Source organism: Dipteris shenzhenensis, chromosome 17 (assembly GCF_047967505.1).
Source record: "Dipteris shenzhenensis isolate YYH24624 ecotype China chromosome 17, Dip_SZ_1.0, whole genome shotgun sequence".
Lineage (NCBI taxonomy): Eukaryota > Viridiplantae > Streptophyta > Polypodiopsida > Gleicheniales > Dipteridaceae > Dipteris > Dipteris shenzhenensis.
In genome coordinates, this window is record NC_141612.1 from 53,012,989 (window position 1) to 53,027,952 (window position 14,964).

At 43.6% G+C, this 14,964-nt stretch overlaps 1 protein-coding gene across 1 annotated transcript; it reads right to left on the bottom strand.

The window, feature by feature from the left end:
* Positions 1-7,767: 7,767 nt before the first annotated feature.
* On the bottom strand, positions 7,768-12,784 carry LOC147892289 (putative serine/threonine-protein kinase PBL7). Its single transcript, XM_087388402.1, has 5 exons — positions 12,261-12,784; positions 11,543-11,724; positions 11,241-11,430; positions 10,721-11,112; positions 7,768-8,860 (listed from the first exon to the last, which is right to left on the bottom strand). The coding sequence occupies exons 1-5, from the start codon at positions 12,370-12,372 to the stop codon at positions 8,081-8,083; spliced, it is 1,656 nt and encodes a 551-aa protein (XP_087244528.1). The 5' UTR covers positions 12,373-12,784; the 3' UTR covers positions 7,768-8,080.
* Between the last annotated feature and the right edge of the window lie 2,180 nt (positions 12,785-14,964).

The window sequence follows — 14,964 nt, forward strand, 5'->3', positions numbered from 1 at the left end:
AAGAAGATCTATCAAAGTCCAAGTTTGGTTCTTGAGAAGAGGAATATACTCTTCATCCATTGCATGTGCCACCCGGGTACTTGCGTTGCTTCTTGAAAGGAGTCCAATTCTTCAAATTTCATCACTTTGGCCATGAATTCAAAGTTGCTTTTATAGGTCCACCTCTTGGGTCCTTCCCACCATGAGTTTGAGGTTGGAGATGGGACTCACTGGCTGGCATGTTGATGATGACTATGGTATGGCTCTTTCCACTGTGTCAAAGACCTTCTCTTTGCCTCTAGTATGAGTGTTAATGTAGTACATGCATAAATTGATGGTGTAGGCAAAGAGATCCATTGCATCATTCGAATACATGGTGAGTTGGTACGGATACTATAGTACGGTTATCAAAACACAACAATGCCTCGTCCACATGATAACATCCCTATACTAGATCAGCTTCTACTTTTTTGGATCATAGAGTCTATAGGCCTTGGATTCTTCAAGATATCTTGTGAAGTTGTAGTTGATAATGTCCTTGGATATGGTCAATCTCTACATTGATCGTATCATAGAGTGAGTATACCTTTGATTCTTTTTTGCACGTCCCACGGTAATGAGCGCTAATGAAAATAGAACCTGAGATGCCTCAAAACATGGGCGCCATTGCATAATCGGAATCAGCAAGAAAATCTGTAAATATCTCTCTTCTGCCAGAACTCCAAAATCCCAACCGATGAGTGAGAAATGGGAGTCAACACTTATCCACTGCCATGTGGCATAAATCTAAGGTTTCAAAACCTTAGAATGAAAAATGCATAATAGAGAGACGAAATCGAATACACAGAGATCTATAACTCTGAAAATCCTCCACCAAATCGCAAGAACTGATAGGTAGGGGTTTTTGGGCGTCCGGAACGTAATGGGACAGACGGTTTTGGAAACCGTGGTCTCAATCACTGGGTCCAACACACGGACTGAAAAACGTTTTTGGAAACAGAGTTGTTTGTAAACTCCACCGGAGTGCAAGTGATGAGCAACATAGAAGTTTTAGGACCTCCTGAGTCCACCGGAACTGACAGATCTGCAAATGGTTGCTCCAAACTTGAGTTCCAACACCCGGGCAAAAAACACAGGAACTGACATAGTGAGTCAGAAATCCAATGAAATGATCCCAGATTCAAGAATGAAGGTGTTTCCAAGCTCCTGAAGTGAAGTGGACACCAAAAGCAAGCAATAGTTGCCTCTACAAGTCAATATGGAGTCTCTGTCATCGAACGGAACAGGGAAAAGCTCAAAAAACGACTTTTTCTTTGAAAGCTCTTAACAGGCTCTCAAAACCACTTCGCAAAGCCAAAGTGACTTTTCCAAAGGTTCCTCCAAGGATTCTGCACACTCGGATGCAAGTAAAGTCACCCACAAAGCTTCCCACAAAGCTTCTCCTTCCTCCCACAGAGCTGCTGAGCTTCAAGCATTCACGCACGCTCAGCTAGATCACCCGGGCTCTGATACCAGTTGAGAGTGCTCTCAACGGAAGCAAGAACGGAAGAAGGAGAGAGAGAGACAGAGAGCCACACAAGTTTGGTGGGTGCAGAACCACCCTAATCTTCTTTTTCATTCATTTATATATGTGTTTGAGTATTGTACATAACCGGGGTTAAGGCATAGTGACCTTTAACCCCCACAGGAGCAGCGTCGCTATATAGCGATGCTGGGAGCTAAAACCCAAAACTTGTGTGTCGACGCCCCTCACAACTCTATTGCGGGAAAAGCAAAAAACTCTCCTCCTTCATTATATTCAGTGACCTCACTTTCCTCCCACCTCTTCCCCACACTCCTCACCCCTACCTAGCCCCTCTCCCAACACTTGTGCTCCCTCTCCACCCTTCTCCCTCTCTGCTCGTGTGATAGGAAGATATGATATAAGTACCTCAAACATCCATTATGCCACTTTGCTTGTCTGATGGCTGATTTAGCCCAGCTCTTCACCTTACTGCTCACCTGTGCTCTTGGTCCAGAAGAAGGATGGATACTTGCGAATGTGCATTGACTACAGAGCCCTCAATAAGATTACCATTAAGAACAAAGTCCCTATACCCTGGATAGATGATATTTTGGATAGGTTACAAGGGTCTGGAATGTTAAGCTGCATTGATTTGAAGAGTGGTTATCACCAGATCAGAATTCAGCCAGAGGATGTTCACAAAATAGCATTTCGTACCACATTTGGTCTGTACGAGTTTCTTGTCATGCCATTTGGTTTAACCAATGCACCTGCCACCTTCAACAGAATGATGGACATGATTTTTAGAGAACACTGAGCCTTTGTTGGGACTTTCTTTGATGACATCATTGTGTTCTCTCAGGATGAGGGTGAACATAGGAAGCACTTGGCAACTTCTCAATGTTAAACAATGCATTCTCTGATGCCGAAGCCATCACAATGGATGATATTTATGAGGAGCTACAGAAGCATAAGCTGCTTGTCAATGCCTAGAAAACTGAATTCTTCATGCATGAGATCCATTTTCTTGGGCACATTATTTCCAAGGATGGAGTTAGGATGGACCCCGCCAAGGTAGAGGCCATCAAGAATTAGCCACACCTGAAGAACATCCATGAAGTACGCAACTTTTTGGGCTTGTGTTCATACTACAGGGGGTTCATTCGGTATTTTGTAGAGATTGCATCTCCTTTACATGCCTTACAGAAGAAAGGGGTCACTTTCAGATGGGGTCCCAAAGAAATTGCAGCTTTTGACCTACTGGATGCGTCAATTTTACGAGCAAAAACCTATGAGCAGATTTATCCGAGTGTGTTTTTCAAGAGATTTTGAAAAATGTTTTTCTTTAGGAAACATGGTTTTTACACTTTTGTTTTCACTAGAACTAGATCCCTTTATCATAAAAATACACAGACTAGTCACTCATTCATTTTTACACAACATAATTTTCTTATTTAGAGACATCCCTTTGTACCCCTGTTATTACCTTAAAAAAGTGTTGATTCCTTTAAGAAACATATCTCATAATCACTCTCAATGTAATAATACTATGCATATATAATTACTTATTAACACATTTATATCATATGGCAATATCTTTTTAGTGTTTTTATAGCATATTTATGGACATGTTTCTAAAGAAGTTTAAATTACTATAAATAAGTATTAACTTGGGCTTATATATCACTCTCATAAAATACATGTAATATTTAATACTATATATGAAAGATTTTCCAAAATATAACTCCTTAGATGTGCTCAAATGGGGTGTTCCGATCAATTTGAGTGGTTGAATGACTATATTTGGACATTGGATATGAAAGTTATGTCACTTTTAAAAGTGCTGTCCAAGGTAGTTTCGCCAGCGAAACTACCTTGGGAGACTTGCTTCAAAGGGGTTTCGCTGGCGAAACTACCTGGATGGCTTGCTTCAATGAGTTTTCTTTGAAGAAACTCTTTCATGAAGATAGGTTGAGAGAGGGTTTTCAATGTCACCCCCTATTAAGTAAAAGTTGTAAGAAGGATCATAAGGGAATTTTCATAGAGAAGTCTACTCTACATGTGGGTTTCTTCAAAAGCCATCCCATTATGCTCTGACCATTCCTACAGATTAACCTAAAGATTTTTGTATAAAATAGGCATTGCTATAATACTTTGCATATTTCTAAGTGAAACTATGTTTTCTTCTGATCGATTTTTGCCATATTTATGCATAGTTGGAAGCTTTTTTTTTCCTTCGCTCGGACGCTCGGAAGATTTCGCTCAGAAAATGCTCGTCCCCTGACCTACTGAAGGAGAGACTCTACTCAGATTCTATGATTATTTTGCCAGATCTTCGCAAACTCTTCGCTATCCAAGCAGATGCATGTGGGAACAACGTAGGAGGGATACTTATGCAGGATGGAAGAGTTGTGGCATACGAGAGTGGAGTGCTCTAGGATGCTAAAATGAATTTTGGCATCTACGAGAAAGAGATGTTGGTTGTCATACATGCTCTTTCGACCTAGAAGCATTACCTTTTGGGTGCTGATTTTCATGTTCAGACTGATATTCAATCACAGGGTACTTTCTCACTTAGAGAAAGTTGTCTAAGAAGCATATGAGGTGGGCAAATTTTCTTTCTATGTTTCATTTTCAGATTGTTCATGTGCCTAGGAAGAAGACATTGTTGCAGATACACTCTCACGAAAGCCCACTCTAGATACAGTGTCTGTTAAGCCACTAGTTTTAGCAGTGACCATTGCATGTCATGATGAGCTTGATGCCATGAAGGATCAATATGCCCATGATCTTGATTTTTCACGTACTTATGCTTAGTTGGTTGATGGTCAGAGGCATGAGCACTATACTCTCAAAGATGGATTTCGGATGATGCATGCCAGACTATGTGTCACGAAACAGTTGAGACCCAAAGTGTTGACAGAGAGTCATGCTCCAGCCTATGTAGGACATAGAGGCATTAATGCCTCAAAGTTGTGGAGCACTATTTCTTTTGGCCATCATTAAGGAAGGACATGCATCACCTGCCACAAGGTGAAATATAACAGGCAGAAGCTGGCAGGTGATAGAGCATTTGATCTGGTGTAATTTTCTTCCTTACGGGAATGAAGTGGTCCTGCTTGGTGAATCTGCAAATAATGGTCCATATCCCATCATGTCCTGATGGTGTACAAGGAAGATCAAAGATAAAATCCATGGCAATGCTCTACAAGGGTCGATTATCAGTGATAGAGACCCGCAAATGACATTTCTTTTCTAGAGAGATATCTTTGAGAATATGGGTACCACGCTGAATTTCTCATCCTCTTTTCATCTTGAATCTGATGGGCAATCCGAAGAAGCCAACTCCATTGCCCTTGATCTTCTCAAGTGCTATGTTTCGGATCAACAATCGAAATGGGAGCAATTTCTGCCACTAGTTGAATTTGCCTACAATAACATTATACACTTGTCCACAAGGAAAGCCCCCTTTGAAATTGTGGCAGGAGAACGGAAGGTACCTTCCATTCTGCATACGAAAGAGAATATTTTTGAAGCAGATAGATTTGTGGAAAGTTTAAATGCTGCTTACCAGAAGGTCAAAACAGCCCTCTAGAAAAGCCAAGAGAAGCACAAATGGGCAGCAGATCCATCGTCGTGAGTTACTCTTGAAAGAGGGCGATTGGGTGCTACTGTGTTTTCTGAAAGCACGACTCAGGAAGATGAAAGGCAAGACCAAAATGTACACAAAGCTGAAGATGAGGTATTATGGTCCTTTTCAGGTTTTTGAACGCATTAATGATGTATCTCACAGGTTGAAGCTACCTGCCACTTGGACCATACACAATGCCTTTCATGTGAGTTTATTGAAGCCTTTCCAGGGTGATGTGCTTGCTGACCTGCTTCATGAGGATCAGCCCGAGGTGGAAGAGTTGGATGAAATCTTGGTTTCAGAACAGATTTTGGCACATACGAAAAGAAAAGTGAAAGGTGGAGTTTCCTGTCGCTACTTGGTGAAGTTCAAGAATTCTCCTGCACTGGATGTGAGGTGGATGGAGGAGAGTGACCTGGCAGAGTCACCTCAGATTTTGCAGCTCTATCTGGACGTGTTTTAGCTTGCCCCACTGCGGTACAGGCTCCTACAAGTTCAACAGAGCAGAGATCTGGAGCATTGCTCGGTGCTCGAGAGGAGGGTAGCACCTCCCCTTGATTTAGACTGCTCATATATCTGGAGATCACTTGGTGGCACCGATTGTCTCACCCGAGATGCTGCTTGCTGGCAACATTTTTGTCGTTGAGGTCTGGGTGTTCGCAACACTCGACGTAGAGGATGCATTGATGTATGGATGGACTCTCGAGCTTTCCTAGCCCAAATTATCATTGCAGGTTGTATCTTACAGATGCGGTATATTCTGGTATGGGCTATTTTGCCTATTTGCATTACTTTACTTTCATTGTACTTTTTTCGCAGCGACCTAGGTAGTTTGTTGTTTTAAGAGGAGGGTATGTCACAAGGACGTGAAAACTGATGTAAAGTAACTCAACCTACGCTTAACCTAGGGTTAACATGGTAAAGTGTTGTAATGGTTTGGCAGTGAGGGACCAGCTAGAGGAAGTGCACACTTCCTAGAAGTTCCTAGGAGCAAAGTCTAGGTGCACCACTAGGTCCTAGGGGCAAGGCAAAGGCTCTAAAAGAGGGGTCTAAAAGTTGGGTCCAAGGACAACCAATGTTGTCCTTGTTATGACTTTAATGAAGGGGCAAATGGCAAGAAGGAGGTGCCATTTGTCATGCATGTGTATGGATGCCCTTTCCCCACCTTCCATCTCTCTCCCCTCACTCTCCCAGAGGTGATGGTCCAATTTTCAGTTGGTCTTGTGCAGTTTTTGAGCCGTTTCAGCTGTTTCAAGCCTTCATTTTTCAACTTTCTGAAAATTTTCGCACAGCCTGTACAAATGTCCATAGGGATGTACAGAATCAGTACGGATGTGTACAGCCCTGCCTCCAGCAGGTGCCAGGGGTTGTCTTTTGTTGCGCTGGACCTTTCTGCACGTGTTTTTGGCTACATTTCTTCTGGACCTGTTCTGGACCAGTGCAGGTTGCACAAGGAACTTTCCCTGCTGCTTTTGGCATGCTCTCTTAGGAGGACTCAGGCATAGATCCCGAGGCAGTCATTTCGGGGCAGATCTGTGGACCATCTTTCCTCTATAGCTCTTTCTTGTTCACCCTCCGCCCTCTACCTTCATTTCTCTCTTATCCTGATTGCTGGAAGACACCTGCACCCTACGGGGAGCCTGGACAGAGGATAGGTGCAAGGAGCTCGCCCCTCTACCACAGACAATGAGAATTTGTTCCAGGTTCTGTTTTTCCTTGTTCTTTCTTGTTTTGTAGCTTTTTGTAGTGCATGCGTGTTGTTTGCAGTCCTTTCAAGACTCCTACAGGTTCTAGCAAGCACTCAAAGGCAAGGGTGCTCCTGTGAAAGGCCTAAGGACAGTGTGGATGCATGTGATAGCCTTGAGCTCAATTTGTCAGAGATATGGATGCCTGAATGCCTCTCATTTGGGTCATATCAAAAGTGGATGTCTGAGTATGCCTTGCGAGTGGGAATTCTAGTGGTGCACTTGGGTTAGATGCCTTCAAGACAAGTAGAGGATTAACAGAGAAGAACGTTGCAAGGTTGAAGCCCTATTGTAAAGCATTTCCATTTAGAAGCATTAAATAAATACCATAAGGGGTGCCAAGGCATTTGGGGCCAATGGGTGCACTATGTACTATTTTCATTGAGCAGGGGCATTCTAGCGTGTGATTAAGTAACTAAAGCTTGCATTGTGGCCATTCATGAAGTTTATGACTTAGTAGAAGAAGATCACTACCCTTTTGTTTATCAAAGGACGGTTTCATGCAATCTGTCTAGATAGTAGACAGACACAAAATCCTAAAAGGATGTATATCTTTAATTAGGTACCAAGTTAATCTCAAATCAATTAAATGGAGGTCAAATAAAGCTATGCATTATTAACTACCATTACCATTCCTCAAATAATCTTGGCATCCGTACTTAGTATCAACTTTTACATAGACGACATCATTTCAATTAAATACAATTCGATTGTATGTAAGCATCAACTTCTCCATAGGTCAGCCCAATACACTTAACGGCACAAAGAAAAACTCATACAAGGCACTCATCTGTCAACCTCAATCTCAGGGATCCCTTGCAGTATCCCACCGCCCTCCCCTATTCACAATGCACACTCAAAGCTTAATGTTAAGGCACCTTAACTGCACTTACTTTGTATTATACGTAAAAAAGAATAGTGCATCGTACATTTATTTAATAGTACACATTTGGACATACATGACCACTTCCAAGACAAACATTTTCAGTTCCTTGTGGCAGAGATTGTTAGATTGTTCTTTCCATTCAGCATAATGCTGCCTCAAAGACCTCCACTACATTACATGCTCTGCTCAACACAGTAGGCAGCTTTGCAATTTCGATAGATAATTTGGAATATACAGGATCTCTATGAAAGCGGTACTATGATGCCAAGCCCAGTAATGAAGTACATTTAAAGCTTGTGAATGCCTAAAGTAGTGGGGGAGAACCTTGCTGCTGATCATACAAACGCAGCATCAAAACTGTTCTGACTACATTGTACATTTCCTCTCTTCCTCTCCCGCCAATTTTCACCCGAGACTCTGGCCTCAGCCACAGCTCTTTCACGATCACTAGTGGTTCTGGAAGTCCTACCGCTCTGCCGAGGGCTGTCTTTCTGCCCATCGTATCTATCCCATTCCTCAGGATCACGCTTCCTGCTGGAAAAACCGTCTTGACCATGTCCATCATGTGATCCATTCATTCGAGATTTCCTGTTGTCTATAAGACGACTATCTGGAGAGTTTGAAGCTGGGGATTGCATTCCAACTTGTCGAAGGACCCACTCATTGTCTTTACAATGATTGTCTGGAGAATTGGAGGCTGGAGATCTGGTACCCGTCTGTCGCAATGCTCGATCATTATCTCTGTACCCATTATCAGGGGAATTCGAGGCAGGAGAGCGGGCTCCACCTTGCCTGAACATCCGTTCCATGAAGCCTCGCTCATCTGCACCCTGTCGATCTCCATTACTCAGCTTCCTTTCCCTTTCTTTCTTATCCCTAGAAGGTGAAGGTAAAACTTTGTTAACAGGATGGGTACCAGGGTCATAGTTCTGAGCAGCTAGATAATTCAGGGCAGTCACCACATCACCAACAAGTGGACGAGTGGCAGCATCTTCTTGCAGGCACATAGCAGCAACTGCAATGGCTTGATTAAGCCCCCTCACAGGATAGCGTCCCTGAAGCAACGGGTCTGCCATTTGATGGAACTTCTTCCTGTCCTTAAACAATGGCCGAGCCTGACAAATTGAACAGACAGGCATATCATACATGTTAGCAATTGCAACTTCATCTCCCTGGGGAATTCCTCAAGTAAAAATATGACAGAAGAAAGTTACGTGAAATAAGCTTTAAAAAATTTGTCAGCAAGCCCCTGTCTAATTTACAAAAGGGTAATTGAGTGAGTCTTAAGCATTAAAAAAAGAAAAATAACCTACATGAATTAATCTAGACACAGATATCCACAGTTGTTCATGCATGCACATGCACAGACAAGTGCCTTTATACGTGCTCTCTCTCTCTCTCTCTCTCTCTCTCTCTCTCTCTCTCTCGTGCGCTCTCTCTCTCATGTGTTTGCAAACTTTATTTTGTGAACTTGTACCCCCCCCCCCTCTCTCTCATGTGTTTGCAAACTTTATTTTTGTGATCTTGTACCCCCCCCCCCCCTCCCTCTCCCTCTCTCTCTCTCTCTCTCTCTGTCTCTGTGTGCATGCGAGTGTGTGCGTGCGTGCGGGCACGCGTGCACCTGTGAGTACATCCGTGGTGCACGCACGCGTGAAAGTATATGTGTGTGTATGTAATGCAGAGAGAGTATGAGTGTGAGTGTGAGTCGGTGAGAGGCAGAGGGAATCATTTAGTTGATTTAGTGAGTGTAAGTGTTTCTGAGAGAGAGAGAGAGAGAGAGAGAGAGAGAGAGAGAGCATGTCTGCATGTGCACACAGCACACTTTATGATGTGTACTATTAACTTACTAATCAGTGATAATAATAATAATATTAACCAGTACAAGACACAGTACATACAATCACATCGCAGCACCATTTAGCCACATTACTAATTTCTCTTTGCTATACCATCAAAAGAAAGATACCCATCTCTATAACCTGGCCCCAATAACTCTACCAGAAACGTAACAAATCAGTTTTGGGGGCAGACCAAAACGATTGTAGAGGGTTGAAGATAGTAGAAAATTGATATTGAGCTTGGCCTTAATGTGCCTGTATCTGCTGCAGTGGAGCAGCCCATCAGCCTCATCTTTAACCATTGCCTCTATGGAAAACACGTCCATTCTTCACTGTAAATGTTCTACAACCTGCTTGCTTCCAACTCTAGGTCGTAAGAGCTGACTCTCATCCTCCTGAGATTAGTGAAATGGTAATACATCGTAAAGCTAATTTGTTGTCCATAAACAACAATGAAATGAAATCCGTTTTCTGTAACAGGCACGGAGAGAGTGGGAGAATAAGAAATTAGATGTTCTCCAAGAGACCCAACAGGATCTACTGGGCATGCATTGCATCTATATCAATATATGAAGCATCTCTGCGTAGCTGTTTAATGAAAGGTCAGTTGCATTTCAAGAAAACTAAAAAAAGATAGAAGACATTAGTTGTGATTCTCCAGTCTATCCAGTCTTCTGTTCTCTTTCTACAATGCATACACGTACATGCATGAAACCGTGAAAATCAGATAGACTCACCATAGGACCAGCACAAAAACTTAGGACACCCAACACGATAACTCTGCTAATACTGCAATGTGATGCAATGCACTCAGGGTTCTGAACCTTGTAAATAAAAGCAGTCAGCTTGGAAGGAATAAACCGAGAAGTCAAATACTGTAGCCCATTCCAGAAGCCTTGCACTAATCACAAAAGACTAGCTCCTCAATTCAGGAACATCTAGCTCTTGACAATACCCCCCCTTAGTCCACATCAAAATACACGAGGCAACAAGAAAGCTTCTACAATTTGTGTCTTCAAACATGAAATACATTTTGAAGAGAGATTACACAGGAGGATAAAAGGGGGATGCACTTCACAAATTTTAAAAGAGGCAGCGAAGGGCCATGGGAAGAAGGGGAGGGAAGGTTGCAGTTACCCAGGACACTAAATTATGCTCTCCTGAAGCCCGAGAATTGTCAATAGCCTTTCTGCCAGTGATCAACTCCAACAAGACAACCCCAAAACTGTACACATCTGACTTCACTGTCAACTGCCCAGTCATGGCATATTCTGGAGCACAATATCCATACGTTCCCATAACTCGAGTGGAAACATGAGTCTTGTCTCCAACTGGACCAAGCTTTGCAAGCCCAAAATCGCTCAGCTTGGGATGGAAACCTTCATCCAACAGAATATTAGAAGATTTAAAATCCCGGTATATTACAGGAGGATTAGCTTTATCATGGAGATACTCCAATCCTCTTGCTGCCCCAGCTGCTATCTTCATTCTTGTATTCCAATCCAATGGCTCCTTATCAGGTGGAATATCTGCACCCTCCCCAACAAAAGAATCAAGACTGTCACAAGCATGAAATTGTATAGCAAAACAAATGAGAGATTGAACATATTAAATTTCTCTGGAAGTCAGAAGTTGAGAAGCTGCAACCAAGAGGTACCATGCAGATGATCCTCTAGACACCCCAAAGCCATGTACTCATAGACCAGGAGCCTTTGGTCACCATCTGCACAATAACCAATCAGGTTTACCAAATTTGGGTGGTGCAGAAGACTCAGCATTAGAACTTCTACCAAAAACTCTCTGTTTCCTTGAAGACCATTTCTGTCGAGTTGCTTGACAGCCACAACCTGCAGCAACAGGTAAGGCATAAGATAGTGAATAAAGCTAATTCCAAATAAGCCCATACTAGAAGTCTTTCCTAGAGTACTCTTTAAACATATGCATCCTTGAAGCACTTGCCTGTCCAGTACTCTCGAGGCGCCCTTTGTAAACCCGCCCAAAACCACCTTCACCGATTAGACAATCTGACCTGAAATTTTTTGTAGCGGTAGCAAGCTCACGGAAGGTGAAAGTTTGTGCAGCTATATGTTGGCTCCCATCTTTAGAAGGGTCCGTCACCTCAGCCCTTGACTTAACTTTATCTGAAACATACAAAAGCATCTTATAGCTATTGAAACTTCCACAACCTAAAGAAGTTATCGTCACGAACTTCTACGGTGTCAAGATCAAAGACCACTCACAGTACAGGGATGGCAGAACAGATATTGGAAAGCGATATTTCTTTGTGCCGGAACTTCTACTGTGTCATCAAAGACCACTGTACAGGATGGCAGAACAGATACTGAAAAGCGGTATTTCTTTAGCGCGACACAAACCATAGACTCTTTGTGAGCTTCTACGCGAAGGCAAAAAGGATACCGATAGAAGTGTTACACCTCGCGACATCTTACCATCTAGTACCCAAATCACGGCCAACCAAACTCTTAGACGTAAAATTTTTGGCAATCGAACATTCTATTCTCTACCATCTAGAGTCAGGCGTCCTAGAGACCACCAAGCAAAACGACACCACATCGCCTGCAGGAGTTAGCTAGATCTAAAGCGAAGAAAGCATAAAACGCAGACAGAATCGCCGTTCCGTTCCTGAGGAGCGCAATCACGTAAAATCCAAACTCACCTGAGGGGACCATGGAGAGCGAAGCTCCAGTTGTAGGCGGGTAAGCACTATCATCCTTCGTCAATGGTTTTTTATCCGGCTTTCTAGCATCGAAGCAAGCGAAGCAGCCCATTTCTGATTTTGGGTGTCTTTGGACAAATATCCGCCGCCTACCGCATCTCTCTACCTCTTGGCCGAGGTGCCGCACTGCTCCATTCACCCAATGATCTCACAGACGGGCTCTCGAGAGGGAGTGGCATCTCCCACTCAAGAGCACAAAGGCAATTACCGAAGAGATGAAAACGGCAGAGGCAGAGAAGAGGAAAGAGAAAGGCAGCAAGGCTGAGGCTTTAAGGAGGAGGAGGGGAGAGGGAGGACGGCAGGCAGATCCATCAGCGCCCAGGAATGCGGGAAGCGACACTTAAGGGGCCTGAGAGAGACGCCGGGGGCAAACTTAGAGTGCACTCGTGATCGGCCACTAAGACGAATTCGAGAAAAATACAACACCATTTCTCAACCAAGAATCATCTCCTTCCTCTGTGTTTTTTTGTTGTTTTCATCCGATTCTTTTTTAGGAATTCCAAGAAATTCCCAAAATGAAGTAAGAAATGATGTAACTTTCTCAAACAGCCATGCTTCATTGGGGCGTGCATTGCCTCCAAACAATAATTGAAAAGAATACATAGGCAAAACAAGATCCTAAGACTAGATCAATGAAGGATACGACAATGCACTACCAATAAATCCCAATAGCCCCCCCCCCCCAAGTTTTAATGAGGGGTGACAAGGGCAAGATTAACATAAGTGCGATTTGACGGATTAATCGGGGCTTCAAGAATATTTGAGGATTCGTGATTCCCGAGTTGAGGGAGAGGTAAGCAGGGGTTGAGTCGGGAGAGGGAGGGGGGGGGGAGAGAGCTAGGAAGGGAGGTGCTAAGAGTAAAGGGGGGGGGAACGGGGGGTAGGTGGGAGAGGAGAGGGAGCGAGAGACGTAGCGAGGGTGAGTTTAGGGAGGGAGCAAGGGACGTAGAGAGGGTGAGCGCAGGGAGGTTGAGCGAACGGAGAGAGGGGAGGGGGTGAGCGATTAGGTTAATTTGGGTAATAGGGGTGATTCAGAGAGGTTAATTAATTAAATAGGAGAGGTGAAGTGTAGGGAGGGGGGCAAAGGCTTAGTGATAGGAATTTTGTACAGAAAATTAGGAGCCAATTGTAATTGGCTCGGGCTCGATTCACTGTGTTTTTGAGTAGATATGAATTTACAATGTGAGTAGAATATCAACCTTGTCTTCGCATTGGAGTAGAGAGTGAGGTTCTCCTTGGGAGTTGTGCATGGTTGACGCCTCACAACTACTAATGATGATAAGCTCTAGGCTGTTGGAGGATGTGTCAAGCATCGTAGGAATCACTTGTTGAGCGATGAGGATTTCGAGGCTATGCTCATGAGTGGAACTTGTTGGGAAGAGACTAGAGACGAGTGCGAAAGAGACGACAAACAAGAAGGAGGAGAAGGCCTTAGATCCTCCGCCTTATGTAGACGCGATGGCTAGCAAACTGCAAGGAGGGGGTCCGCCTTGGCAGATGAAGAAGCAAAGTCGATGCTTAAGGCAAAAGTTGCTTGGTGTGCAAAGGAGGTGGACACTGAAAAGGCATGTTTGAGGGTAGGAAGAAACATCTGGTGGTTTGTGAGATCCCACTGGAAATTAATTAGCCAAAGCTTCAAGAACTAGTGAAAGGTGGTGTTATTTGTTTTTCGTCACACGAGTTATATCAATATTGGAGCTTTAGCAATTCTCGTCTTACAAAAGTGCGACATTCCTTCGATTGGGTATGCTGCTAGGTTTCTTGGTAAAGATTTTTCATGCTCTGGTGTGCCTCCAAAGCTATTGGGCAAGTTCTTCTTCTTTGTTGGTGATGTGGTGTTGGTTGTTCCTTGGAGCCTTGTTGTAGTGTTGATGAGTTCATTTCCATGATTGCCCAATGTCAGTTGAGTTTCCTAACTTGCCTTCTTGACTAGGAGATGGGATTGGTAGACTTGCGAGTCCTCTTCATCCCTCAGCCTGCAAGAAATGGGTTGGGTTGTAGGAAAGCTTGGATTCTTTGGTATTGAGGTTTGGATGTCTCGAATTTCATAAGAATCATGTTCCCTAATGGCATGGTGCTTGTTCAACCAGTTCTTTTCTTTGTAATTTGTGCTTTATTTGCAAGGAAACGGCACATTTTGTGTGTTGTAGTCCAAATAAATAGCCGTAACATTTCATTGGCAAGAGGTGACAAGACTTTGGCCAAGCACGTAGGAGGATCCACTTGAGCCTTCATGCAACATGCAAGCCCCTCCAACTTCTCAAGTGGCTTGAGAGCAGCATGAACTTATCATGGATTCAGAGAAGACAAACGAAGGGGCAAATGACATGTCATGGAAAACCCTAGGGAATAAGGGAAAGGTCGAGGCGGTCAAGCCATAACCTGATCATGCCATGGATTCTGAGAAGACTGATTGTCTCTCCAAGATGATTCCAAGGAGGTTAGGGGGGAAGAAGGGCAAAGATGAGTCCTAATCTCATTTAAGGATCCCTCTGGTTTGCTGGAAAAGAGAGTGGAGAAGGTGGTGTAGGTGCGTGGGCTGAAGAAGATTGTCTTATACATGGAGAGAGGCAGGAGGAAAACCCCTTTGAGGGCCAAGAAGAAGACATGCCACAAGCAAGAAGCGGCTACACCAGGACAAGGT

Excerpts from the sequence above, each read along its gene's own strand:
- LOC147892289 (XM_087388402.1), bottom strand. The coding sequence starts at position 12,372 with ATGGGCTGCTTCGCTTGCTTCGATGCTAGAAAGCCGGATAAAAAACCA. Across the intron at positions 11,113-11,240 it reads TCTAGAGGATCATCTGCATG|ATATTCCACCTGATAAGGAG; the intron begins GTACCTCTTGGT and ends GGGAGGGTGCAG. Across the intron at positions 8,861-10,720 it reads AGCATAATTTAGTGTCCTGG|GCTCGGCCATTGTTTAAGGA; the intron begins GTAACTGCAACC and ends TCAATTTGTCAG.